Source organism: Electrona antarctica, assembly GCF_951216825.1.
Source record: "Electrona antarctica genome assembly, chromosome: 19".
NCBI classification, from domain to species: domain Eukaryota; kingdom Metazoa; phylum Chordata; class Actinopteri; order Myctophiformes; family Myctophidae; genus Electrona; species Electrona antarctica.
This window is the reverse complement of record NC_136800.1, coordinates 40,782,594-40,810,589: the sequence shown is the minus strand read 5'-3', so window position 1 is coordinate 40,810,589 and position 27,996 is coordinate 40,782,594. Positions and strand designations below refer to the sequence as shown.

The following is a 27,996-nucleotide window of genomic DNA, read 5'->3' as shown; positions in this document are numbered from 1 at the left end:
CTGCAATGTAGAAATACTGTTAAAGATAGAGTGCCGTGATCCCAAATTCCCAACATCCCGCAACAGAAAAGAAAACAATCACTAAAACGGACAAACAAAGGAGGAGAAATGTTGTCAGATCACCTGAACACAGTCCATAATGTGTGTCTGTATTTGAAAGTAGAACCATTAATAAGAATTAAGAATGCTTCTATACACACACAATCGGTCTGTTTATTTTCGGAATGCCATTGAAACACTCACTCCCTCTGGAGTGAGTGTGGAACTATAGTGGCCCTCTGGAGTAAGTGTGGAATTATAGTGGACCTCTGGAGTAAGTGTGGAATTATCGTGGACCTCTGGAGTGAGTGTGGAACTATAGTGGCCCTCTGGAGTGAGTGTGGAACTATAGTGGCCCTCTGGAGTAAGTGTGGAATTATCGTGGACCTCTGGAGTGAGTGTGGAACTATAGTGGCCCTCTGGAGTGAGTGTGGCACTATAGTGGCCCTCTGGAGTGAGTGTGGCACTATAGTGGCCCTCTGGAGTGAGTGTGGAACTATAGTGGCCCTCTGAAGTGAGTGTGGAAATAGTGTCCCTCTGGAGTGAGTGTGGAACTATAGTGGCCCTCTGGAGTGAGTGTGGAACTATAGTGGCCCTCTGGAGTGAGTGTGGAACTATAGTGGCCCTCTCCATCGTCAAAGTTGCCCATCCCTGCTTTAGACGCCACTGAAAAGAAAGAAAGAAAAATAACCACGCACACACCAGGGTTCTGGAGTTTTCCCAGCTTTATTTAAAAAATGTACAGTGGACAGTATGATACAAGTGTTTTGTGTCGTGAAACATTAATCTTTTTTTTCTCCTAAATGTTTATTGGTTAAAACAACCCTACATTAGTCTATCTTTTTACTACTTCTAAACAAACAATGGCAGTACAAGCAGTTAATCAAGCTAAAATATGTAGCTATCATTGAATAGATGCAACAACTCATTTTGAAATAAAGTGACGTTGATTTTAAACGACGGTGTCCGTTGTCTTCCTTAAACTCAATCACGATTCAACATCAAAGCATGACGACAACAGCCGAACGGACATGGTGTGTTGACATGGTTACTATGGAAACACACTATATTCATTCGCACAACGGTCGCCATAATGTCGGTTTTATCATGAACCAAGCACCATAGATATTAAAAATAAAAAAGATCAGCCCAGTCTGAAGTGAGTGGTACTGTAGGCCTACTGTTCTCGTACTGTAGTACTGTACATGCCGTCCTCCCTGGCCTCTGTGTGTGTGTGTGTGTGTGTCTGCACAACAGTGACACTTGGTGGTCAACAAACACAATTTCTCTGGCGTGGTGTGCATGGTTTGGTTACACTCCAAACATCGACACCAGTTCTTTAGGACTCAGGGGGAGGAGAGGGAACGAACGGTTCACTGGCACGTTTGCACGCTTGGCACTTTGCCGCTAAAGTGGGCGCCGTCGTTTAAACCTAACAAGTCCCATTAAAGTAAACCACTATACTAACGAAAACACACGTGAAACAGAAAAACCCACGACGGTCCCGTCGGCTGTTTGTACTCTCCGAACATCCACATGAGTTCTAGTGCCTCTATTTTATTAGCTCGACATTAACTTTGGCATCGCGATTTTAAAACAAGAAAGAAAAGGTAAAATATTGCACAGATCGTTTCTACCAGGGAAGCAGATATATATATATATATATATATATATATATACATTTACAACGGATCTCCAACATCCATGAACAGGGGAAGATCTGTGTGCCTGTGGCGTCACGAAGACCATGTAGATCAGATATTTTCTCCCGCTGTTGTGGAGTAACTCAACAGCCTTACAGTAGAGGCTTTGTGATGTGAGCTCGGGCTGTATCAACGTTTTACAAACTACATATCAACAAGTTATTGTTTTTCCCCCTACCATTCCCCCTAATTCTAGGCAAATCTAAGTCAAATCCAAGATTTGTGTCTTAAATTCAGACACTCAGGGCCCTATTTTCATCCATGCTAAACCCCTTATCCCTAAACTATTTTGAAATTTTGAAAAAAAAAAACATTTTCGAATAGTTAAAATAGTGTAGCCTGACGAAAACGTATCCCTAAACTTCTCTGCCTTTCTTACTATTTTGAAAAACATTTTAAAATTGTTCCAACTAGAAAACATTTCAACACAAGGGAACCTAACCGCTATAGAAAACATTTCAACACAAACGCAAAAGAATTTACATAAGTGCAACAAGTACAACAACCAAAAATACAAAATGATTGTCAAAGGCACAGACAATACATGAAAACATGCCAAGTTGCTTATTGTGGAAATCAATCTTTGGATGCGATACGACCGCCTCGAGTCGACATCTGTGACGATCTCACCGTTTTTGTTTGTTTTAACTGTACAAACACAATGTTACTGGTTAATACTTTATTACACTGGTGGTTCCCAAACACTGGGTCGCGACCCATATGTGGGTCGCACACACATTTTTATGGGTCACTTTAATTATTATAATTTTTTTTCAGTAGTGAAAATAGCAGATCTACAAGCTTGTAGATCTGCTATTTTCACTAGTTTGAGTACCGGGCAAACGTTCTAATCTCTCTTTGGGTCACGATCACGTTTGGGAACCACAAACCTAGACAACACCGGTGCGATCGCATTTAATGAAGAAAAAAATAAATGTAACAAAGAACATCCCAAATAGTCCCATGTCTGTTAAAGAGTTATTTTTGTTTTGTTAGTTTATTGTATTGTCATAATTCAATACAGCAAAACAATCACTTTGCCAAGTTCAATTGTGACTAAATTTGACTGAGGGACTGCCATTGGATTTTTTTTAATTTTATTTTTTTCATGTCATATGAAAGCAGTGAATCATAGCTTCAAATTGACATATTGGTTGTTCAGTTTGACCCACCAGTTTTGGAGATATGGCTTAGTAATGTCTTGCAGAAAACAGCGAGTTGAGAAAACAGGCTTGAAAGGTTCACTTCTGTGGTCTCCAACATTACACCTAGCTACATGTTTAAGCATTTATTTCATATTTACATGTCGATTTCAGCTCTGACACTTATTTCAGACATGCTCTAGTATGAGTCTGCCTGTGCTATTAACTCATTTTGGATAAAAAATAAAAGATACAAAAAAAGGTTTTTCCCCTCTGGTGATGGCAGGCTCTCAGTCAAATCTGGTCACAATTGATTAAGTTTAGTTAAAAGCAAGAAAATCCCAAAGGGGAAGAAATGGTGAAAATAACTCTAGACAGAGAGACGGACATCCCGTCATCATTGAATATAGGTTTTTCTTTGCCATGGTAGAAGGGGGGGGAAATAGTCAATGTTTTATACAAAACCATTACATAGTAGAGATAGAGTATGGTTGACGTATTTCAATCGATTTAAGAAAAAAAACAAAAAAACAGTCAATGTTTTATACAAAACCATTACACAGTAAATAAGAGTATGTTGACGTATTTCAAATCGATTTAAAGAAAGAAGACAACGCATTTCAATCGATTTAAAAAGAAAAGAAAAGAAGTGCCTTGGCCGCTGGTTGGCTGTCCAGTCTGTGTCTTGGCCACTGGTTGGCTGCCCAGTCAGTGTCTTGGCCACTGGTTGGCTGCCCAGTCAGTGTCTTGGCCACTGGTTGGCTGCCCAGTCAGTGTCTTGGCCACTGGTTGGCTGTCCAGTCAGTGTCTTGGCCGCTGATTGGTTGTCCAGAGAAGTAGTCATTGACTAGGTGTCGGTTCAGGTGTTAATGACCAAATAAGGAGCTTCAGGGGTTGTTCATGACCATATGAGGAGCTTCAGGGGTTGTCCATATAGTAGACATTGACCAGGTGACGGTTCAGGTGTCGGCGGTACTCTCCCTCCAGAGGGAAGGTGCGGTCGCAGAAGATGCAGGTGTGGCACTTCATCTCGGTGGGCGTGGGGATCTCGTCAGTCGGGCTCTCAGGGTCGTTGGCCGCCTTCCCCGAGCCGCCACCGGGGGCGCCGCCAACGCTGCCGTTGTTGTTGTTACCGTTGTTGCTGTTCAGGCCAGAGTCGTCGCTGCCTTCCGACGCGCTGTCGCTGACGTCGCTGCTCGCCTCGTGGCTGCTGTGGATGCCCTCGTCTTCCTCTGCGTCGCCCGCTGGACGGGCGGAGGCGGAGGTGGAAGGGCGACGGTGGGGGAGAAGCTTCAGGGAGGGAGATGGACACTTGAAGATGGCCGCCGGAGCCTTCGGCTCGGTGCTGTCCTTGTCCTGGTTTGGCGTCGGTGTGGATGCTGGGTCTACGATAGAGCTGTTCTTCTGAGCCCGGGGCTCCACGGTGGAGCTGTTCTTCTGGGCCCTGGGCTCCACGGTAGAGCTGTTCTTCTGGGCCCGGGGCTCCACGGTAGAGCTGTTCTTCTGAGCCCTGGGCTCTACGGTAGAGCTGTTCTTCTGAGCCCTGGACTCTACGGTAGAGCTGTTCTTCTGAGCCCGGGGCTCCACGGTCGAGCTGTTCTTCTGAGCCCGGGGCTCCACGGTAGAGCTGTTCTTCTGGGCCCGGGGCTCCACGATGGAGCTGTTCTTCTGGGCCCGTGGCTCCACGGTAGAGCTGTTCTTCTGGGCCCTGGGCTCCACGATGGAGCTGTTCTTCTGGGCCCGGGGCTCCACGATGGAGCTGTTCTTCTGGGCCCGGGGCTCCACGATGGAGCTGTTCTTCTGGGCCCGGGGCTCCACGATGGAGCTGTTCTTCTGGGCCCGGGGCTCCACGATGGAGCTGTTCTTCTGGGCCTGGGGCTCCACGGCAGAGCTGTTCTTCTGGGCCCGGGGCTCTACGGCGAGGGTTTTTGTGGCGGTCGTCTGCCCGACATCGGCGATGACCGCCGCCGCCGCCGCCGCCGCTGTGGGGTTGCTCTGCCGGTCTTCCGGCAGCAGCTCTGTGACGGAACGGCTCTGGTCGGTCTGAACCGGAGGAGCCTCCAACTCCTCGCTGGGGCTTTTCCTGTTGCTCTTCCTGGTCTTCTTCAGTTTGACCGGAGGAGGAAGAGAGGTCTCCGTGTCGACGGGCGGACACGGAGCCGATGTTGGCTTCTCAGAGCGGCTGCTGCTGGCCGTCTCGGTGGTGCTGGTGTTTTCAGCCACACACACCGCCTCGTCGCAGGGTTTGGTGGACAGGTCCAGAGCCTCTGCTGCTTTTCTCTTCACCGCCTTAGTCTTCCTCACCGTGGGCTTCTTAGGCAGGCTTTTACCAGGGCTGTCTTTATCAGGACTGGCTATAGCAGGGGTGTCTTTAGCAGAGCCCTTTACAACAGGACTGTCCTCGACGGTTTCTCTAACTTTCTCTGGTTTCTTCCTCCCCTTTTTGGGGCCTTGTTTGTTCTTTGCACCGTTGTTGTTTTCGTTCTTCTGACATTCTCTCTCCTTCTTCTCCGCTGCTTCCTCCTCCTTCTTCTTCTTCTCCTCCTCTAGTTTCTTCTGCACTCCTCTTTCCTCCTCCTCAGCTCTCTCCCTCTCCGAGGCCTGTCGTCTGGCCTGTGGGGTGCTTCTGGCAGGTTGTTCCGTGGTGGCGTCCATCTTGTCCTCAGTCTTGCCTCTCTTGGCCGCAGCAGCCATCTTCCTGGAACTCCTCGTTGTTGCCGTCTTCTTGTCCGTGGTCTTTTCGACCTCCTCAGCGATGCCCTCGTCTTTCGGGGTGACTTCGGCAGCGACCGTCGTCTTCTTCTTCTCGACGACAGTCCTCTTCTGTCTCGGCCTCTTTTTCTCCGCGCTCTTGTTGGCGGGTTTCTGCTCGTCGGCGGGAGTGCAGCTGCTCTGCGCGGTCTCCGGGGCCTGCTCATTGGTCAGTTTGCTGCTCTGTGCCGTCTTGTCATTGGTCGGTTTGCTGCTCCGCTTGGTGGACAGATTGATGGGCTGTTTCTCCGGAGCGTCATCCTCTGGCCCGTCGTCTGCCTCGTCCACCTGGGGATGTGGAAAAGTGACCAGAATGAAGATCCATTACTATTATTCTATAGAGGGTATGCGTATGCATAAGGTGAGTGGCAAATCGAGTGGCAAAGTGAGTTTAACGTTGTTTAATGCAATCAGATAGGACTTTTCTGTTTGGATGTATGGGCTGTCAATCAGATAGGACTTTTCTGTGTGGATGTATGGGCTGTCAATCAGATAGGACTTTTCTGTGTGGATGTATGGGCTGTCAATCAGATAGGACTTTTCTGTGTTGATGTATGGGCTGTCAATCAGATAGGACTTTTCTGTTTGGATGTATGTGCTGTCAATCAGATAGGACTTTTCTGTGTGGATGTATGGGCTGTCAATCAGATAGGACTTTTCTGTGTGGATGTATGGGCTGTCAATCAGATAGGACTTTTCTGTGTTGATGTATGGGCTGTCAATCAGATAGGAATTTTCTGTTTGAATGTATGGGCTGTCAATCAGATAGGACTTTTCTGTTTGGATGTATGGGCTGTCAATCAGATAGGACTTTTCTGTGTGGATGTATGGGCTGTCAATCAGATAGGACTTGTCTGTTTGGATGTATGGGCTGTCAATCAGATAGGACTTTTCTGTTTGAATGTATGGGCTGTCAATCAAATAGGACTTTTCTGTTTGGATGTATGGGCTGTCAATCAGATAGGACTTTTCTGTTTGAATGTATGGGCTGTCAATCAGATAGGACTTTTCTGTTTGGATGTATGGGCTGTCAATCAGATAAGACTTTTCTGTGTTGATGTATGGGCTGTCAATCAGATAGGACTTTTCTGTGTTGATGTATGGGCTGTCAATCAGATAGGACTTTTCTGTTTGGATGTAAGGGCTGTCAATCAAATAGGACTTTTCTGTGTTGATGTATGGGCTGTCAATCAGATAGGACTTTTCTGTTTGGATGTATGGGCTGTCAATCAGATAGGACTTTTCTCTTTGGCTGTATGGGCTGTCAATCAGATAGGACTTTTCTGTTTGGATGTATGGGCTGTCAATCAGATAAGACTTTTGTGTGTGTGTGTGTGTGTGTGTGTGTCCCCGCGCCCCTTAAATATTTGAAGTTTATTTTTATTTATTTTAGAAAACGTATTTAGAAGGCATTCTTTAACCGGCGTCAGGTCTAAATGGGTTAACGTGATCTTGTCTTTTCGGGACCCCTCCCTACCTCCATCAGGTCATTTATCGGGACCCCTCCCTACCTCCATCAGGTCATTTATCGGGACCCCTCCCTACCTCCATCAGGTCATTTATCGGGACCCCTCCCTACCTCCATCAGGTCATTTATCGGGACCCCTCCCTACCTCCATCAGGTCATTTATCGGGACCCCTCCCTACCTCCATCAGGTCATTTATCGGGACCCCTCCCTACCTCCATCAGGTCATTTATCGGGACCCCTCCCTACCTCCATCAGGTCATTTATCGGGACCCCTCCCTACCTCCATCAGGTCATTTATCGGGACCCCTCCCTACCTCCATCAGGTCATTTATCGGGACCCCTCCCTACCTCCATCAGGTCATTTATCGAGACCCCTCCCTACCTCCATCAGGTAATTTATCGGGACCCCGCCCTACCTCCCTCAGGTCATTTATCGGGACCCCTCCCTACCTCCATCAGGTCATCCATCGGGTCTTCCTCTCCGAAGTTCTCGGATGACGACTCGTCAGACTTGGCCACGCCTCCATCGCTGGCCACGCCTCCATCTGTGACCTCACTGCCGCTAGACTCCTCCTCTTCCTCATCCTCCTCGTCAGACTTCCTCACCGGCTTCTTCTTCAGCACGACCTTTGACACGGGCGGAAAGGAACTTAAGTACATGTACTCGACTACAATTGTGAGGTATTTGTATTGTAACTTTTTTTGTGATCAAGTTTTTATTTAGTTTTTTGTTAACCCATTGTGCGGGAACCCCTTTGTGTTTCAAGCATTATGTTATACTTTAAGCTATTGAAAAATCGTGAAAATATTTATTTCAGAAAACTGGAGGATTTAGAAGATTTTTTTAAAATTTTGAGGTCTAAATGGGTTAAAAACTACTGTTGCTGTTTATACATTCTGTCTAACCGCCACATGGTGGCTCCACTCGGAGCTACACCGTTTAGACAGCCGTGAAATCCTTTGTTGAACCGGAAGTGATTGTGTGATGACTGACAGCTGCACTCGGTGCCGTCTTCTCTCACTAGTGATTGTGTGATGACTGACAGCTGCACTCGGTGCCGTCTTCTCTCACTAGTGATTGTGTGATGACTGACAGCTGCACTCGGTGCCGTCTTCTCTCTTCTCTCACTAGTGCAAACAATGCTTTTCTACTCGCGAGGTCGGATTAAAGTTTTACTAGGCTCTAAACATCGTCCATTACCTCAATCCGAGCCCTTAAAATGCTTTAGATCACGTGCGTGCGCGCCTACCGTGGAGATTTGGATAATTCGATGACGCCACGCCATGGAGTCTTGTGGGGGTGTGGCACTGACCTTTGACTAGGGATGGAGCTCGTTCATTTTTATTGATAACGAGCAGTTTATCGATCAGGCTTATCGAGACGGCTTCTTATCGAGCCCACTATCGAGCATTTTCTATTATTTTGTGGAATGACGCGAGACAATACATTCTGAACAGAACCAGTATCTTTTACTATGGCCTTCAAATACAGTACTTTTCTAACAGACGGAAGGAAATTGACCATTCATTTTTACCAATAAAATAATATTAAGTTAACTATTTAATATGTGTACTGTCACTTTAACACGTAATTGTGTTTACCCATACAGCGCTGGTTGGCATTGTATCAATACACCTTTAGACCGACATGTTTGTGCCAGCGTGGGTGATTACATTCTTTTTTTTTTTAAATGTTTATGGAGGGACAGACAGTAGGCTGACAGGAAATGGGGAGAGAGATGGGGGGGGGGGAAGACATGCAGTAAAGGCTGTCGGGATCGGGAGTCGAACCCGCGGCACACTGCCAGACTGGATTACCAGCCAAGGTGCCTGGACCGCTGAGCCATGGCCCAGGGGTGATTACATTCCGCTATGCTCGATAACAGGCTTGATAAGCACCCATAGCTTTATCGATACCGGGTACTCGATAAGCTCGTTATCGGATATTTTTTTCGGGTGTCGGTTATCGAGCTCAAATCCGTACCTTGGACACGTCGATGCTGGCGTTGCAGCCGTTGTGGCGGGACTTGATGTGGTACTGCAGGTTGCACTTCTTGGAGGCGGCGTACTTGCAGAGCGGGCAGAGGAACTGGCGCGGGTTGACGTGCAGCTCCACGTGCTTCTTGTAGTTGGAGCGGTCGGCCGTCTTGTAGCAGCAGTAGGGACACGCCAGCGGCTTGGGCCCGTTGTGCACCTGGCGCGCGTGGCGCGTCACCTCGTGCTGATTGGCCGCCAGGTAGTTGCACGTCTCGCACTTGAAGGGACGCTCGCCTGGATGACGGAGGGGGGGATGGGGGGGATTTACAATGTAGGCATTTTAGCACACGCTCTTAATCCAGAGCGATTTATAGTAAGCAAGAACACATGGTAATACATCAAATACATGGAAATAGTCACACAAGGATCATAAGCAAGCTAAGAACTAGGGATGCTCCGATCAGGTTTTTTGGGACCGATCACCGATCATGATCGGCCGACACCGATCTTGTGCGTAAAGGGGAAATGTGATACTTCCAAAATGGAATGGAAGGAATGGAAGGAAGCTCTGGAAGATTGATGACTACAAAACAAGGGAGGCATACTATGGTCCGACGGACCATTGGTCCGACGGACCATTGGTTCGAAGGAGCATTGGTCCGAGGTGCGTTGGGGGTCGGGAGAGGGTTTGGGTTAGGTTTAGGTGTGCTGCCCTGGGGGAGGTTAGGGTTAGGGTGAGGGTTTGAGGTAGGTTGTCGTTCGGACCAATGCTCCGTCGGACCAAACACATGAACCCCAAAACAATACTACAACATGACGTAGCGATATCATCCGCTCCCGACCGGTTCATGAACCCAAAATGGAATGGTGCCCAGGCTAATTGAAATGGAATGGTGCCCAGGCTAATTGAAAACAGTGGAAAAAGCTGATCTCGCGTTGAGAGCTTACGTGAACGTTTTTTCAACATGGAAACGATGATGATTATGCAACAGTATAGAGGGTATGCACGTGACATCATCGTACCTGGAAGTTATGCGGGAACGCCCACTGAGTGGCAAAAAACTACTTTGTCCTTGACAGCCCATTCATCCTAACAGAAAAGTCCTGTCTGATTGCATTAAACAATGTTAAACTCACCAACATTTCAGCTGAACGAAAAGCTTGAATTATCCTCTTTCTATCCCTGCAAAGTTTTTGTTTCATGAAAAAGTGTCAGAGTTTGGAAGTGCTTGTTTTCAATAACACAACATTTTGCTGCCTCCTGCATTATGTGACATTCAGAAACAGGTGGTACGCAGGACGGTTGAGTGATTTCCAACGAGTGCTTCCAAACTCCAACACTCCATGCTGCTCAATGTTTTGCCACTCAGTCTAAATGAGGGGGGCGTGTCATGATGGGAAAATCATGCCTGTGCATATTACAGTAATAATAAACAGGCCTCTCATGCATCGGAATAACACGCAAACATTGAGCCACACATCTGGACAATCATCACAGCACACTAAATAATACTACTAATACTGACAGAAGCATTGATGTGGCTGATCATCACACACAGACCTACAGCAGACCACTTTACCAGACTGATCCAAGCGCAGCTGCTCCCGAGTGCAACAGAGGACACAAGAATGACATGTTTAATGAGACGCAGGGTTAGGAGACACACACACACACACTAAAGATCAAGAGGTGTTAATCGTGTTAGCCTAACATCTAATACTACTACTGCTGTCTAGTGTTCATAAGACTCTGAAAAATGTAAACGTGGACCCGTAAGAGTCCATGTTTTACAGTGAACTAGTACAACCAACATGGACACTTAAGAGTGCATGTTTTACAGTGAACTAGTACAACCAACATGGACACTTAGAGTGCATGTTTTACAGTGAACTAGTACAACCAACATGGACACTTAGAGTGCATGTTTTACAGTGAACTAGTACAACCAACATGGACGCTTAGAGTGCATGTTTTACAGTGAACTAGTACAACCAACATGGACGCTTAGAGTGCATGTTTTACAGTGAACTAGTACAACCAACATGGACGCTTAGAGTGCATGTTTTACAGTGAACTAGTACAACCAACATGGACACTTAGAGTGCATGTTTTACAGTGAACTAGTACATCCAAAATGGACGCTTAGAGTTCATGTTTTGCAGTGAACCAGTACAACCAACATGGACGCTTAGAGTGCATGTTTTACAGTGAACTAGTACAACCAACATGGACACTTAGAGTGCATGTTTTACAGTGAACTAGTACAACCAACATGGTCATACTGTCATACTGACCAGAGTGGGTTCTGATCATACTGGGTTCTGATCATACTGTCATACTGACCAGAGTGGGTTCTCATGTGTCATACTGACCAGAGTGGGTTCTGATCATACTGGGTTCTGATCATACTGTCATACTGACCAGAGTGGGTTCTCATGTGTCTGATCATACTGTCATACTGACCAGAGTGGGTTCTCATGTGTCGGGTCAGGTGGTTCTGATCATACTGTCATACTGACCAGAGTGGGTTCTCATGTGTCGGGTCAGGTGGTTCTGATCATACTGTCATACTGACCAGAGTGGGTTCTCATGTGTCTGATCATACTGTCATACTGACCAGAGTGGGTTCTCATGTGTCGGGTCAGGTGGTTCTGATCATACTGTCATACTGACCAGAGTGGGTTCTCATGTGTCGGGTCAGGTGGTTCTGATCATACTGTCATACTGACCAGAGTGGGTTCTCATGTGTCTGATCATACTGTTATACTGACCAGAGTGGGTTCTCATGTGTCGGGTCAGGTGGGTCTTCTGGGAGCTGGAATAGTTGCAGTACGAACACTGGAACGGACGCACACCTGAACAACAACAACAACAACAACAACAATACTGAACACACCTGTACAACAACACAACACTTAGGCCTCACTCACACCTTCGCATCTAGCATACACCATTGTTGGATGCTAGATGTAAACAAAGGGTAAGTGTCATGGCCGCCCCAATGCATTTCCAATGGGAGTCACATGGTTTGACACAACATTTTTGTTGTACGGCTTTCGGCTGCGCTTCGACTGCCCCCCTCCCCCTCATACAACAAAAATGTTGTGTCAAACCATGTGACTCCCATTGGAAATGAATTGCGAGCTTGCATCAGTAAACAAGTATCATGCATCAGCTATACAACAATCTGTTGTGACCGTGTAAGTGAAGCCTTACAAGGCTGTACAGCAGCTGTATACAAAGGCCACAATGGATACATGGTAACAAATGCACATTGCGTGCGTGCGTGCGTGCGTGCGTGCGTGAGTGCGTGCGTGCGTGCGTGCGTGCGTGCGTGCGTGCGTGCGTGCGTGTGTGCGTGCGTGCGTACATACCAGTGTGCGTGCGTACGTGCTGGACATAGTTACTCTTGCGGTCAGTAAAGTAACTACATTGGTCACAGGTGTGCAGCTTGGAGGGGAAGTGGTTCCTCAGGTGTTTCCTCCAGTGGTATTGGCTGACCGTCGTGTACGGACACAACGTGCACTTAAACACCCTGTAGCAGGAAAACACAGACACAATATACCCTGTAACACCCTGTAGCAGGAAAACAAAGACACAATATACCCTGTAACACCCTGTAGCAGGAAAACAAAGACACAATATACCCTGTAACACCCTGTAGCAGGAAAACACAGACACAATATACCCTGTAACACCCTGTAGCAGGAAAACAAAGACACAATATACCCTGTAACACCCTGTAGCAGGAAAACAAAGACACAATATACCCTGTAACACCCTGTAGCAGGAAAACACAGACACAATATACCCTGTAACACCCTGTAGCAGGAAAACACAGACACAATATACCCTGTAACACCCTGTAGCAGGAAAACACAGACAATAAAGACGTCGTACGGCGGGATTTTGGCTGTTTCTTATGTAGAAGCTTGATTAACGCCAATTAATCAAATATCTTTATCTCGGGCATGGCGACCTGTGCAAAGGTAGATTAATCTCGTTATCTCGGGCATGGCGTTGAAACAGTTAAATATCTTCCAAATCATGAGTGTTCTGAAAAACCTATGTTTCTATGTCAGTGGTTCTCAGACTATTTCATGTCAAGGAGCCCCAGAATTAGATGTATTCGAGCCGCTGAAGAAAAAAAACGTTCGCTCTGAAAGAAGATTCAAAGATTTGCGCACATTTTCTCGATCGAGCTTGCAGATCTGCTATTTTTCAACAACTAAAGTTTAAAATAATGGTTAAGCTACAGTATATACAGTGACACAGATCCGTCCTCAGGTCTAAATGGCTTAAGAAACCTCCTTGCTTTAGGGTCAGTGTTAAGTTAACCCATTTAAGCCGGATGTCGAAATAAACAAAAAGTCTTCTGAAAGAATATATATGCAAAGATTTGTGCCGCATTTTCACGATTTTTCAAAGATAGCAGACCTAGAAGCTTGTAGCACGCCACGAGCTTGTAGATCTGCTATTTAAAACGTGTAGAGGATCCAGTTAGGGTACCTGTGGTCCTCGCCCTCCTTGCTGTGGTGCTTCAGGTGTGCGATGTAGTGGTCGTAGCGGTTGGTGTTGTAGCCACAGCGCTGGCAGCGGATCATGCCCTTGTTGTTGTCCATGTTGGAGGTGTCCCCCTCGGCCCCCCCCTCCTCCCCACCACCCTCCAGGCCCTTGGCCTTGCTGCCCCCCCTCACCTCCGCCCGGCTGTACAGCACAAGCTTGTTGGAGCTGTGCGTTCCGATGTGGTCGACGAACTGCTGCTCGCTGTGGGCCTGGGAGGGAGGAGGGGGGGGGGGGCATAAAATCAGTGGGGGGAAACAGTAGGGATGGGCAATTAATTGGTCATCACATCGGTATCGGCCTTACTGGCCTTAACCCATTTAGACCTGAGGACGAAATTTTAAAAAAATGTCTGAAAAACCTCACGTGAAAAACCTAATTGTATCGTAGAGATTCATAAATCGTATCGTAGAGATTCATAATCGTATCGTAGAGATTCATAATCATATCGTAGAGATTCATAATCGTATCGTAGAGATTCATAAATCGTATCGTAGAGATTCATAATCGTATCGTAGAGATTCATAAATCGTATCGTAGAGATTCATAATCGTATCGTAGAGATTCATAAATCGTATCGTAGAGATTCATAAATCGTATCGTAGAGATTCATAATCGTATCGTAGAGATTCATAAATCGTATCGTAGAGATTCATAATCATATCGTAGAGATTCATAAATCGTATCGTAGAGATTCATAATCGTATCGTAGAGATTCATAAATCGTATCGTAGAGATTCATAATCATATCGTAGAGATTCATAAATCGTATCGTAGAGATTCATAATCGTATCGTAGAGATTCATAAATCGTATCGTAGAGATTCATAATCGTATCGTAGAGATTCATAATCGTATCGTAGAGATTCATAATAGTATCATAGAGATTCATAAATCGTATCGTAGAGATTCATAATAGTATCGTAGAGATTCATAAATCGTATCGTACAGATTTGCAGCCCTATAAATATACCTGGAAGGCACAGGGCTTGCAGTAGAAGGGCTTCTTCTTCTTGGCTGCTACTGCGAGGAGCGGGGCCCCCTGGTGGTGGTGGACGGTACGCACCACGGACACTCTCTGCTGCTCCGGTTTGGGTCCCGAACCCGATGTTGTTGTTGCTGTTGTCGTTGTTGTTGTTGTTGTTACTGCTGCTGGAGGAAGGGGGGGGGGGGGTCAATGTTGTTACAATGTTGTAGTAAGTAAGTCAGAGAGGTTTATTGCCGGTATCAGCCAGGGTGCGGGAGTATATCCCCATGCATTTCAATGCGTTACAACTCTGGGAGATGGAGTCTATCCCCATGCATTTCAATGCGTTACAACTCTGGGAGATGGAGTCTGTCCCCATGCATTTCAATGCGTTACAACTCTGGGAGATGGAGTCTATCCCCGTTGCAATGCACTAGACCTCTGGGAGATGGGAGTCCATCCCCGTTGCAATGCACTAGACCTCTGGGAGATGGAGTCTATCCCCATTTCAATGCGTTAGACCTCTGGGAGATGGAGTCTATCCCCCGTTACAATGTGCTAGACCTCTGGGAGATGGAGTCTGTCCCTGTTTCAATGCGCTAGGCCTTGCACTGGGAGATGGAATGCTGAAGTGGAGCACCACACCTACCATCAGCTCCCAGTACTTACCGCACGACTTCAAGCAGTGCTACTCATACGATGAGTTGGCGGTGCCCAGGCTATACTGACTGAGCTACCCGGACATTATTCTACAAATGTCTTCTAAATCCTAAGCTGTTTTCTGAAAAAACCTATGTTTCTATATCGGTGGTGCCTAAAACCTTTTCCATGTCAAGGACCCTCAGAATTCTCCCCATCTGAAAATAATTTGTTCCAGGGGACCCCCGTTCGCTCTGAAAGAATATATATTCAACGATTTGCAACACATTTTCACAATTTTTCAAAAATAGCAGATCTACAAGCTCGTGGCGCGGCACTCCGTGCCGTGCTACGAACTTGTAGATCTGCTATTTTTCAATAGCTAAAGTAGAACATAATGCTTAAAACACCAAAAGGGGTTCCCGCCCCGAGATGGGTTAAAAATGTATTTCCAAAGATTTGCACAAACTTTCCAATTAGCACATTTTCAAAAGGAAGATCTACAAGACCCCATTACGTCTTACCAGGTTGTCTGGGGTGGTATCGGGACGCTCTGGACAGGTCCTGCGCTCTGAGCTGCTCTTCATCCTCCTCCTCCTCGTCCTCCTCCTCCTCCTCTTCCTCACGGTCTCTCCGCTCAGAGCCGTTCACGGCGGCCGGGAAGCCGCCGCCCGTCTCGTGGGGAGCCGGGGATTCTGGGTACTCCACGATGCACACCTCGCGCTGGTTGTGGTCGTCGTAGCTGTACCTTTAAACAGGGTTTTATTAAAGAAAAATATATAATTATTTTTGAGGGGTTCTAGCCAAGCCCCCAGTAAGGCTATCCAACGTTGAAGCTGCCACTACCTACTGGCGGAAAGTTGAACTGCAGCACTTTCATGGAGGTGGACGGATGTTCATGACGTCATGTGTGTAAGCCCCGGAACTCAAATCTGAGGTCCTGGGCTAGGCTAGGCTAAACTTCCGCTCGCTCGAGCCATTGAGTTATAATTGCACTTCCGGCAGTCTTCCAGGTGCTTCAAAACGCCACTGAGCAACTCCTATTAATAGCTGGGGCTAACGGTCTCTATGCTTTTATTACTCTATGGTTCTAGCCCCTTTTAGGGTATGTTCACAAACTTTGCCCTACACAAAGATTAAATTCCCATTGACAATGGATGGAGAATTTAACGTCATAGTGTCTGAGCAAATCGGCTTAGTGTCTATTGTACGTCATGATGATGTATGATTGATAAGAGCACCCCTCACTTCACACAGGTGTGATTATTGATATACACATTCAAATATGATGTAAATTCATGGCAACACAAACATTAAATGCCATTGACAATGAAGGGAAAATGTGCGTCATATTGTAGACGAGCAAATCGGCTAACCAATCACATGAATTCAGTTGTTCATGAGATGATGTATAATGATAAGTTTGCATGTTCGCATGTCGGACGTTTGGTGTGTCGGATAAGCGTGCGCACCCGTTCCCCACTTTGGGAACCCCTGGCATAGATAGATGAACGTACCGGATGATTCCTTCGTCCTCGTCCTCGTCAGAGTAGCCACACCCCTGCACCGTCTTCAGCTCCATCATCTCCTTCTCGGCTCCGCCCCCTCCTCCGGCGCCATCCGCGCCCGTCACCACGGCCACGTTGGCCAGCATCACCAGCTGCGGGGCGGCAGGGGGGTGCAGCTCGTTGTGGGGGTCCCCCAGACCCCCCATCGCCCCCCCCACACAGGGGAACATGCCCACCGACAGCACGGTCTGAGCGGACATGTCCTGGAACTCTGCCACGCTGCAACACAACACACACACACACAACACGGTCTATCGTTATTAGAGTTGTTACGATACCGGTATCGGTTACTCGGGGCCGATACCACCCTCAAGTACTTGTACTCGGTACTCGGAACGGGCCCCGATACTCTGACCCGAGTACCAAAACATCCAATTGACACTAGGCTGAACGATCAATGCAACAGGAGCAAGTCTGACCCAACACTGCAGCAAATCGCCCCGAAAGAGCCGATCTACAAGCATAAATGACAACTGGCAAGTGTAGATCGTAGATCCATCTGCATCTATGAGAAAAAGGGGGTAAAATAAGTGGTTACTCGACAAAAATAAAGTACTCATATCAGTACTCGGTATCGGCGAGTACTAAAAGTTAAGTACTCGTTATTTACGTCAGGGCTATAGACGCCTTAACAGACGACGTCACACTGGGGCGACTGTGGCTCAAGAGGTAGAGCAGGTTGTCCAATGATCCATGGGTCTGTGGTTCGAATCCCGGCTCCTCCTGTCTACATGTCGAAGTGTCCTTGGGCAAGACACTGAACCCCAAATTGCTCCCGATGTGCTGGTTGGTACCTTGCATGGCTTTAGCAAAAGGCTGATGCACACCTCAGAAGGCTAGTGACAGGTGTGTAGGGCAATAGAGCATACTTAAAGGCCGATGCACACCTCAGAAGGCTATAGTGACAGGTGTGTAGGGCAATAGAGCATACTTAAAAAGGGTATCTTTGAAAAACAAAGAAAGGATCCTGCACACTGTCAGACACTTGCCAAAATGTTGCTCTTTATTGGGTCGACGTTTCGGTCGATTAGACCTGAAGGTCTAATCCCCCCCCCCCCCCCATTAGCAAAGATATGAGTTAAAAACATTCACTGTGAAAACGCCACATTTTCGCAATTTAAAAAAAATAGCAGATCTACAAGCTCGTAGCGCGGCACTCGGTGCCGTGCTATGAGCTTGTAGATCTGCTATTTTTTCCAATAGCTAAAGCATAACATAATGCTTTGAAACACCAAAAGGGGTTCCCGCCCAGAATCGGTTAAGTTATCCGCAGAGGCGCAGCCAGAAATGCGATTCTAGATGGGCCTCACTATGGCTAGGTGGGCCGGCATGCACGCTGCGCCCTAAGCGCGTGCGTTGAATTTAGGTCCAGTCCTATTTTAAAAAACGCACGCGCAGGCCGCGCGTTTAGGGTAAACGTGCGAGAAAAGCCTGGTGTAGCTTGGCCGTCACACATGGAACCAAATTGACCCTAAAGCGTTATTCATAGTCTGGCTCTCCCCAGCCCTTCTCTCTGTTTTTACTCACCACCGCTCCACGTTATTACAGCTCTGGTGGTCACCTCTCCACTGACAATCCAGACTATGAATAGGCCTTTACAGGTCTGTAACTCTGAGAATGTACAGATGATACCTAATGGACACTATTCATAGTCTGGATTTTCGATGGTGAGGTGACCACCGAACTACAACATGACGTCACGAGCCGCGGTAAAGAGCAAACCACCGCCCCAGCCCTTCTCTCTGTTTTTACTCACCACCGCTCAACGTTATTACAGCTCCGGTGGTCACCTCACCACCGAAAATCTAGACTATGAATGAGCCTTTACTGTAACTCTGAGAGTGTACACATGGAACCAAATGGACCCTTGCAGGTCTGCGAGTGTACACATGGAACCAAATGGACCCTTGCAGGTCTGAGAGTGTACACATGGAACCAAATGGACCCTTGCACTAGGTCTGTGTGAGTGTACACATGGAAAATGGACCCTTACAGGTCTGTAACTCTGAGACTGAGAGTTAAGTGTACACATCACAAAATTGACCCTTACAGGTCTGTAACTCTGAGAGTGTACAGTTACAGTACAACTGAACCAAATAGAACCCTACGGGTCCATTTGGTTCCATTTCTCTCTCTCACACACACACACACACACACACACACACACACACACACACACAAATAAACACGGACGCACACACAATAAAGGCAGTCTGTCCTGTCGGGCTTGTCGGCATTCTAAATGCAAAAGGAATGTGTATGTTATGTTAAATAAAATAAAATAAAAGTTGCAACATCTAGTGAAATGTGAAATAGGTTGCTTTCGTATGCCTAATCCTTTGTAATGTAATTCATGCTGGAAAAACAACTTAATTCAATCGTCTTTGGCTGTTTGTGTTGTGATTTAAATAAATAATAAAAACGGTTCATAAAAAAGCTCACACTCTGTGTGAAAACGCTCCCTTCATTATCATCAGTACAGTTTAATTTAGTTTCAACTGTAATGAAAAGTAATGATCGTTGGATTAAAAAGAGGTGAACGTTTAAATCTAACATACGTCGGACATCAGTCGCTGTCCAGCACGAGGCTGGACTAGAGGCCTGGTTACACCCAAACCAGTGACCTGGATAATTCGGATGCATCCACACGTCGAGTGTCGGGTTACAAACATGCTTAAAGTCTCTCTCACTCTCTCTCTCTCTTGTGCGCACACACACACACGCACCTATTTACAGTCTATGACATGACGCACACGTCTTCAAATGTATAACAATCATTTGAAAATAGCAGATCTACAAGCTCACAATGAGTCGCATCCTTTCGCTGCCATAGATATGCTGTAATATAGCATTTTTCATGGAGAATTATCTATTCTAATGCAAGGAGCACAGGTCCAAAAAATCAGAAAGCCTGGCCTAGTAGTGACAACAATTAAGAGGTTTCTCTCTTGTGTTGATAGATAAGAACATGATCAGGTTCACTTGTATGACTCAACTCTAAATGTTTTATCACAGTATTTACATCGGATAAATAAAATAAATGCCACCACATTGCCACAAAGTCGAGGTGTGAAAACTATCGAAAGCGAAAACGCGACCTCTGCGGTCGCAGCTTTCTGCTCGGACACCAGCCACGGCGTAACACCCACCAAACTTACAGGGTGAGAAAAGTTATTTTCCGGAAGCAGCAAAGAAAGGCCGATACTAAACTTCTGACTCCCGCAGAGGAGGAAAAACACGTAAAAAACTTAAAAGTCCCATCTTAAACTAACGTTTAGTCGAAACCACACGCACGTTGATCAGTTTAAAGTGTCCCAAAGTGCGCGTTTTAGCGTGTTTTTCCTCGGTCGGGCGGAGTTGTGTTGTGTTGGTTGTTAGCCGTGGTGCTGAAATGAACGCTGGACAGCGCCTTGCTTCAGACTCCATTTTATACACAACTAAAAAGTTCACTTTGTTCCTCAAATATAAACAAACTTAACGACTTTGTAGAAAAGTGTTGTTGTCTTTACCTGTTTTAGATCCACACGCGTTATCGATCCTCCTGCCTCGTCTTCTTAGCTGTTGTTTTAAATTAGTTTTTGTTTTAGGAGGAAAGAGAGAGAGAGTGAGAGAGAGACAATGTGGAAGAATGTTCAGGGAGAAGTTTCTACTCCCAGTGTTGCCAGGTTGTGGGAGAGAAATAAGCAAGCAAGCAGGGTCTGTGAAAAATAACGAGCCCAATAAAGGCTATTTGGAAATGGTCCATTTTGAGATGTGTAAGTATAGTCACTTATTTGGGCTGGTACCAGCCCAAATAAGCAGATACAAGCTCAAATAAACAACTACACTTTAGAAACAAACCCAAATAAACAACTACACTTCAGAAACAAGCCCAAATAAGCAACTACACTTTAGAAACAAACCCAAATAAACAACTACACTTTAGAAACAAGCCCAAATAAGCAACTACACTTTAGAAACAAGGCCCAAATAAACAACTACACTTTAGAAACAAGTTCAAATAAACAACTACACTTTGGAAACAAGACCAAAATAAACAACTACACTTTGGAAACGAGACCAAAATAAACAACTACACTTTAGAAACAAGTCCAAATACACAACTACACTTTAGAAACAAGACCAAATAAACAACTACACTTTAGAAACAAGAGCCCAAAACCCGCAACTACCAAAAAATAAGCCCAAAGTCGCTTACAATAAGCGGACATGGCAACCCTGATTTCTTCACATTCCAACACACTGCTGTCTGTTAACCTATACCGAGACACGGCGCTTCCGCTGGGGCACTTCACAATAAAAGCTCTGCGTACACATTAATTTACGATGGCGAATAAATTAGAATAAAAAAACGGATCCAAGAGTAATAATAGCAGAGTAAGAACAATACACGAATATATTTACATGTTTTGGTGATACCTGAATACTTTTCATGCTGTCTAAATTCTAGAAATCAGTCGTATTTAATAATCAAATGGATAACGTGTGTGCACTGTTAATTTGAAGGTAGAGTGCGTCCACTTCCTGTGGTTGTGTGCAGCTTTGTGCTCGTGCGCAGAGAGAGAGAAGAGTGATGACGTTTGGTTTGACTGAAACTTTGACTGTATTTTGTGTCTTCGTGATCCATATGGTTGCATGTTAAATAAAAGTGTGGAAACACTTTGTTATCGTTTCCAGCTCGATCGTTTTGTCAGAAACAGAAAAATGTAACTCTGCCTAAGTTATATGCCAATAAATTAGCCAATTTGTCCACTGATGTATGATAATTGAATGCTTATAACTTAACTATGCAGTGTTATGAAGCCGATTCCAATGCATAGTTTGTACTTGACCTTTATATGCAGTGGTGGAAAAAGTAGGCTACTCAATTTTTTTTAAAGTTAAAGTATATCAATACTGCAATATATAAATACTCTGTTACAATTAAGTAGAAGTCCAGAATGCAAAATGTACTTTGAGTAAAAGTACAAAAGTATTGGCATGAAAATGTACGTGAAATTGTGCAGAATGTCTCATTTCAAGTTTTCAAATGTATACAAATATTTCTTAAAATAGCAGATCTACAAGCTCACAATGTGTCGCATCGCAACGCATTGTGAGCTTGTAGATATTTTCAAATGGCTGAAATGTAGGCCTGAACTGGTTAATGTCTGTTTTGTAATAATAATCCAAATCCACAAAGTAACTATAGTAACTCAAATAAATATAGTGGAGTAAAAGTACAATATTTGGATTAGAGATACTGCATCGTTATCGGGAAAAGTATCGGATCGGCCCTTAGTTGTCATATCGGATCATATCGGTATCGGTGAATATGCCAGTCTAACCACAGATCCGACACAGGGGTAAGGGGTTGACACTATGGCAGGTAAATCAAATGTTGGATGTTTGATTTGGAGTTTCCCAAACTGCAAGTGCATATTTGAGTGAGGAGTCTGCTATAAACACAACACGAGATATATAGCTAGATAACTATAAACACAACATGAGATCACGACACTGGTATCGGTATTCGGTATCGGTATCGGCTAACACAGAAATGTAGGTATCGGGATCGGATCGGAAGTGAAAAAAGTGTATCAGGACTTTTTTTGGATCTGAGATGTAGGCTAGTGGAGTAGAAGTAGAAGTATTGGAAATTGTAACTACTCAAGTATAATGCATAGGTCTACCCAATTACACATATATCAAAATTGTACTTAACTTAAGGAAACGTGGTCTACACCAAGGGGGCAGGCAGACTTTCCAACGTTGAAGCTCTGGGTCCTAGTGGTAGGAGGAGGGACTACAGGCGGACCCGTGGATTCATGACCGGGAAACCCCGTGCAGCTGGGCTTTAACGTTGAGCGCTCGGTTGCCCTACGTCACTCAGGACCTCAAAGTTGAGGTCCTGGGAGGGACTTCCGGCAGTCTTCCGGGTGCTTCAAAACGCCACTGAGCAACTTCCACTGACATGAATAGCTGGGGGGGCGGAGCTTCGCGCCAATTCAGTCTCTATTATATATATACTCTATGGTCTACACCACCACTGTTATAAAGCATTACGAGAATTATGAGTGCTTATGACTTGATTATACAGTGTTATATAAGTAGATTATATACACCCTAAAATCTTCATGTAGTCATCAATATGTGAAAACTATCTGGATTTTTTTTAGATCGGTGCGATACCGATATGGCATTCTTATGGCCGATGGCAGCGGTGGCCGAACGGTTTGCGGAGCGGTCTTGATACCGGAAGGTCGCCAGTTCGTATCCCCGGACCGGCACGTTAAAATTACCACCGCTGAAGTGCCCTTGAGCAAGGCATTGAACCACTACCATGAAATGTTCTATGAGCAGGGCCTGGCTGTAAACAAGTATCTGATGCTTAGTCCAGTTACCCTGGGTAAATATAGTAACTTCATGTAGTGGATGGAGCTTGCGATAGACGAGACTTCACGGCTGGAACACGGCAACAGCGTTACTATGGAGTAAAGTGTGACGCTACACATACTGTTGACATTATGAAGAGAGGATTTAAAAAAATGATTTCCGAGCGATGGAAATATGCAAATTAGAACTAAAACCCAGCACCCCATTGAGGGTTTATGGTGCATGGGGTATAGGGGAAATAGCCAATAATGCATTTTGCACAAAATAACACCTGGGTCACTTTGGTGCAGACCTAACAACTACAACTAAAGGTAAGAAAGCCTTCTAGCACGACATTCTCCTTTAAAGAGACAGATACAGACAGACTGGCTTCTCTGTGAGAACAAAGACATTGACCTCACATTGTTATTGCGTCATCAATATCTGTGAAAATTATCTGGATCTTTTTTTTAGATCGGTGCGATACCGATATGGCATTCTTATGGCCGATGGCAGCGGTGGCCGAACGGTTTGCGGAGCGGTCTTGATACCGGAAGGTCGCCAGTTCGTATCCCCGGACCGGCACGTTAAAATTACCACCGCTGAAGTGCCCTTGAGCAAGGCATTGAACCACTACCATGAAATGTTCTATGAGCAGGGCCTGGCTGTAAACAAGTATCTGATGCTTAGTCCAGTATACCCTGGGTAAATATAGTAACTTTGCTTTGCTTTGCTTATATGGCTGGTAAATTTTTAATATTATAGATTTTTTTCTCCAAACATCACACAAATAGGTACACGTGATCAAGACCGATTTGTCTGATTCTAGTTTTGCCCATAACCCCCCCCCCCCCCCCCCCTCTCTCTCCTTTCCCCCCTTTTTTTCAGAACCCGGTCCTCTGAACTTCCCTTTTTATCTGTGGTTTGTTCATTGTTGCTTCACTGTTGACTGCTGCTGCTGCACGCTGCCTAGAAATCCATCCATCCATTCATCTTCGTCCGCTTATGGGTCGCGGGGGCAACAGCTCCACCAGAGAGCTCCTCTCCAGAGCAACATTAGTAATTTCCTCCTGGGGGATCCTGAGGCATTCCAAGGCCAGGTCGGAGATATAGGCCCTCATTTATCAACGCGGTGTACGCCCAAAAATGTATGCAACGTATGCAAATAAAGTTTTATTATTATTATTACTCACAGCAGTCCGACTCACGGTCGCTTTAACATGCAGTGCAATGTGCACTTCTTAAGAATGGGTTAAATAAAGATCCTACAAATCTATTCCATTCATGATGATGTAACTGTGATATGTGATTAATGTAGCCTATACTTGACAAAGGTTGTAGCCTCACGGAATAATCCTACTGGCGTTTCTTTCCAGTGTGCCAAAATGGACACTTGCATAGGTGTGTGCATGTGTCTGTGCGTGCGCGGACATGACAGGCAAGCGAGGCGAGAGGGGGAAACTTTTTTATTGGCTTTCCATCATGTAACTATGGTTTCCATACAGTACGTTGTTTGGTCGTATTGCAGTTGTTCATGTCGCAAAAACGAGGGCGAGGCTTGATTTCCTAGGGCGTGCCAGATTGATTTCAGCCGTCACATTTATCAATGCTACGACCAAAATTACGCAAGGGATCAGCTGTTTACGATCACTTGATAAATGCCGTGCTGACGTGAGCGCACGCCAAAACCCACGCTCGAATATAAGGCAGAATTCACACTCCATTGATAAATGAGGGCCAAAAATTCCATAATCCCGATCTGATGCTTGGTCTGCCCCGGGGTCTCCTCCCAGTGGGACGTGCCTCGAGGACCGAGAGACGCTCGAGAGGCACGCTACCTCCACTATACCTAGACATAAAAGAATGATTGTTGCTCCACTATATCTAGAAATAAAATAATGATTGTTGATCCACTATACCTAGAAATAAAAGTAAATTTCTACATCAATCAATAGTAACCAATTAACTATAAACACTGGTCAAACATTAATTGGCCAAATTGTCAAATAATAATAAGAAAGAGGCAAAAAACTGTGAAAAGTGCTGTGGAAAGTTGCACAATATCCACTTGTATTTGAGTTACCTGTAGTAACTATGTCCTTCCACCTCCAGCCATTTCTATGTTATTCAATGTTTTATTTTATCACTAAATATATTGTAAACCAATTTATTAATCAATTGTTCTAAAGTTTAACTCATATAACTGATATATACCTTTTTTAATTTCAAGGACCCTCAATTTCAACCCTCAAGTTCCCAGCTCCATTTAAATGTTTTAGGAATATTAAAAAAATAATGCACATTTTTCACCGATTTCTATCTATCTATCTATCTATTTTGTGTTGTTTTTGTGAAAAGTCATGACACACACACACACACACACACACACACACACACACACACACACACACACACACACACACACACACACACACACACACACACACACACACACACACACACACACACACACACACACACACTATATATGGGTGTGACAGTACAGTACAGTACAGTAGAGTGACCAGCAAACAGTAACTCTGTAATTTCCGTTTCGGACACGGGGCGGCTCACAGCAACCGGCCCAGCGCGCTGGGGGTCTAGATGTTCCAGGGACCCCCCCGGGGACCCCCACACCAAGCACGAAAATAGTGTTTGGTTGGTATTCACCACCAAGTGTCACTCTGCAGCTATGCCAATGGATGAATACAGATTAATTCATGAGGTCGAAAAAAGGCCTCATTTATATAATTATATAATAATTACAGGAAGACTGGACTAGCTTCCGAGTCGTGGGCTGCCATTGCCGATTTGCTCGGATATGTTGACTGATAGTTTGGATTCTAGTTTTAAGGGCCTTTGAGGTGCTGTGGTACCAGGAGGTGCATGCATATAGTCAAAGAAACCTTGTACGAGGGCTCCTGTTAAGGTCTTCAAGGTGTTTTTGTCGACCAGTGAGGAGATCCTGTAAAGGAATCTTGTTCTTTGGTTGACTTTTTTGATTACGTTGGTGGCCATTTTATCACCGGAAAGATTAGCCTCCAGGATGGAACCTAGGTAGGTAATTTCATCTTTACGTGTGATAACATTGTCACCCACTCTAACCAAGAAGCCATTTGCCTTGCTGAGATTACTATTAGATCCAAAGAGAATGGATTCAGTTTTTCCCAGGTGTAAAGATAGTTTGTTATCAGCGAGCCAGGTGCAGATTCTACCGAGTCAGACAAAGTTGTTTAAACACATTTCCACAAAATATGGAATGCACTGTCGCACAATTAATGTACATATAGGCATACGATTATTTATTATTGTATGTCATTTTATCTCATAGACTACATGAACAACAGTCCAACAACTTGTCCATTGAACTGTACACAAAAGTGAAATTATATTATCACCACAAACTTGTTTGTGACAAGCACACATTTGTATTAAAGGAGCATTCAGTGATTTGGGTGATTTGGAAAACCACCCAGTCCGCCCCGGTAACAAAATGTGCACATGCACGCTCTACAGTGGGGGGAAGTGCAACAGGCCAACAGCATGTGCACCAAGGCCCACCCCCACTCGATCATGATTGGAGGAAGGCCCCTCTCATCCTGATTGGATGAAAGTTTTGCCACCCGCCACCAAAACTGAAACTAGGGTTTTTTGACCCCAGGGGCTCACTGGGGACAGGGAGGATTTCCTTATATGGTCAGCACACTCTATAGTAGGGAGGATTATCCAGAAAAAAAGAAAAAATAAGTGGTATTTGAATTAAGTCAAATCACTGAATATACCTTAAGGCCATGCGCCAGGGCGGTGTCAACTTTAAGGCCGGTGTCAATCTCTAAAGCCATGTGATCAATACGGACCTGTCTGATTCACCATATCACAAACGCTATAATGGGGACCTGTGCCCAGAGGGGCACTTTATCTATAGTTTGCTTTTAATTTGAACCTTGAACCTTGCTTTTAATTTGTCCGTCCGTCCGTCCGTCCGTCTGTCTGTCTGTCCCTTTTTCCACCAACAAGTGTCACTGTTGCACAGCCTAGTGCGCGCGCACGCACGCACGCACGCACGCACGCACGCACGCACACACGCACACGCGCACACACAACAGTACAGTAGTACAAAGAACAGTACAGTACCAACAGCACCACTCACTTCAGACGGGTCTGATTTTTTGTTGGGTATAAAAAGATATAAGTCTGCACAACAGCTTTGCTCCACAGCGTTCAGTGTGTTTTTAAAACACCGTCATTACCGGGTTACACAACGTTTCGGCCAGAGTTGGCCTTCATCAGTTTACAACATTAATGAACCACCTCCCTTACAGTGGGTCAGAGCAGTGCTTCTCAACCAGGGGATCCCCAGCAAAATGATGCAGTTGATTTCATTTTACACTCTCAAGAGGTTAAATTATTGTTAAACATCTGCATTACTTAAGTTAATTTACAAGAATTTGTCTACACAATTAGAGAATAATGCGTATTATGTACGCGCCTTCGCGCGTACATAATACGCAAATTCGTCTCCTTAGAGTGGCCTCTTGGTAGTGAGGAGGATCAGCCACCTCATAGTGGTGGTTATAAGACCTACTGTACATGTGGTGCTGCATGATTGTTTGTCAGGCAGACAGGGGTGTCCCTATGTCGGACTGGCTCACAGGAGAGTCGGTGTCTGGTTGGTGGCTGACCATTAATTCATATTCCTGGGGCCCCCAGTAACTGATCATTATGGCTCAGAATGTCCTCTACCATCTCCAGAACAGCTACACAAATGCAAAAAGTGCAGGGACACAGGGAGGGACATTTTTAAGTAAATGTGAAATTTTGCAC

General features: G+C 45.3%; 1 protein-coding gene across 1 annotated transcript; it reads right to left on the bottom strand.

The window, feature by feature from the left end:
• Window positions 1–746: 746 nt before the first annotated feature.
• On the bottom strand, window positions 747–20,486 carry rest (RE1-silencing transcription factor). The gene is made up of 10 exons (XM_079529355.1): window positions 20,328–20,486; window positions 16,768–17,037; window positions 15,775–15,998; window positions 14,618–14,796; window positions 13,592–13,857; window positions 12,457–12,617; window positions 11,854–11,937; window positions 9,089–9,375; window positions 7,555–7,731; window positions 747–5,923 (listed from the first exon to the last, which is right to left on the bottom strand). Exons 2-10 carry the CDS (start codon window positions 17,016–17,018, stop codon window positions 3,803–3,805), a joined length of 3,750 nt encoding a protein of 1,249 aa, XP_079385481.1. The 5' UTR covers window positions 17,019–17,037; window positions 20,328–20,486; the 3' UTR covers window positions 747–3,802.
• Between the last annotated feature and the right edge of the window lie 7,510 nt (window positions 20,487–27,996).

What these genes read in the sequence shown, in the direction of transcription:
- rest (XM_079529355.1), bottom strand. Translation starts at nt 17,018, where the DNA reads ATGTCCGCTCAGACCGTGCTGTCGGTGGGCATGTTCCCCTGTGTGGGG. An exon ending in GCAAGCCCTGTGCCTTCCAG is followed by an intron (nt 13,858 to 14,617) that starts GTATATTTATAG and finishes CCTCCCTCCCAG; the next exon opens with GCCCACAGCGAGCAGCAGTT. An exon ending in CCAGCATCGACGTGTCCAAG is followed by an intron (nt 7,732 to 9,088) that starts GTACGGATTTGA and finishes CCCGTGTCAAAG; the next exon opens with GTCGTGCTGAAGAAGAAGCC.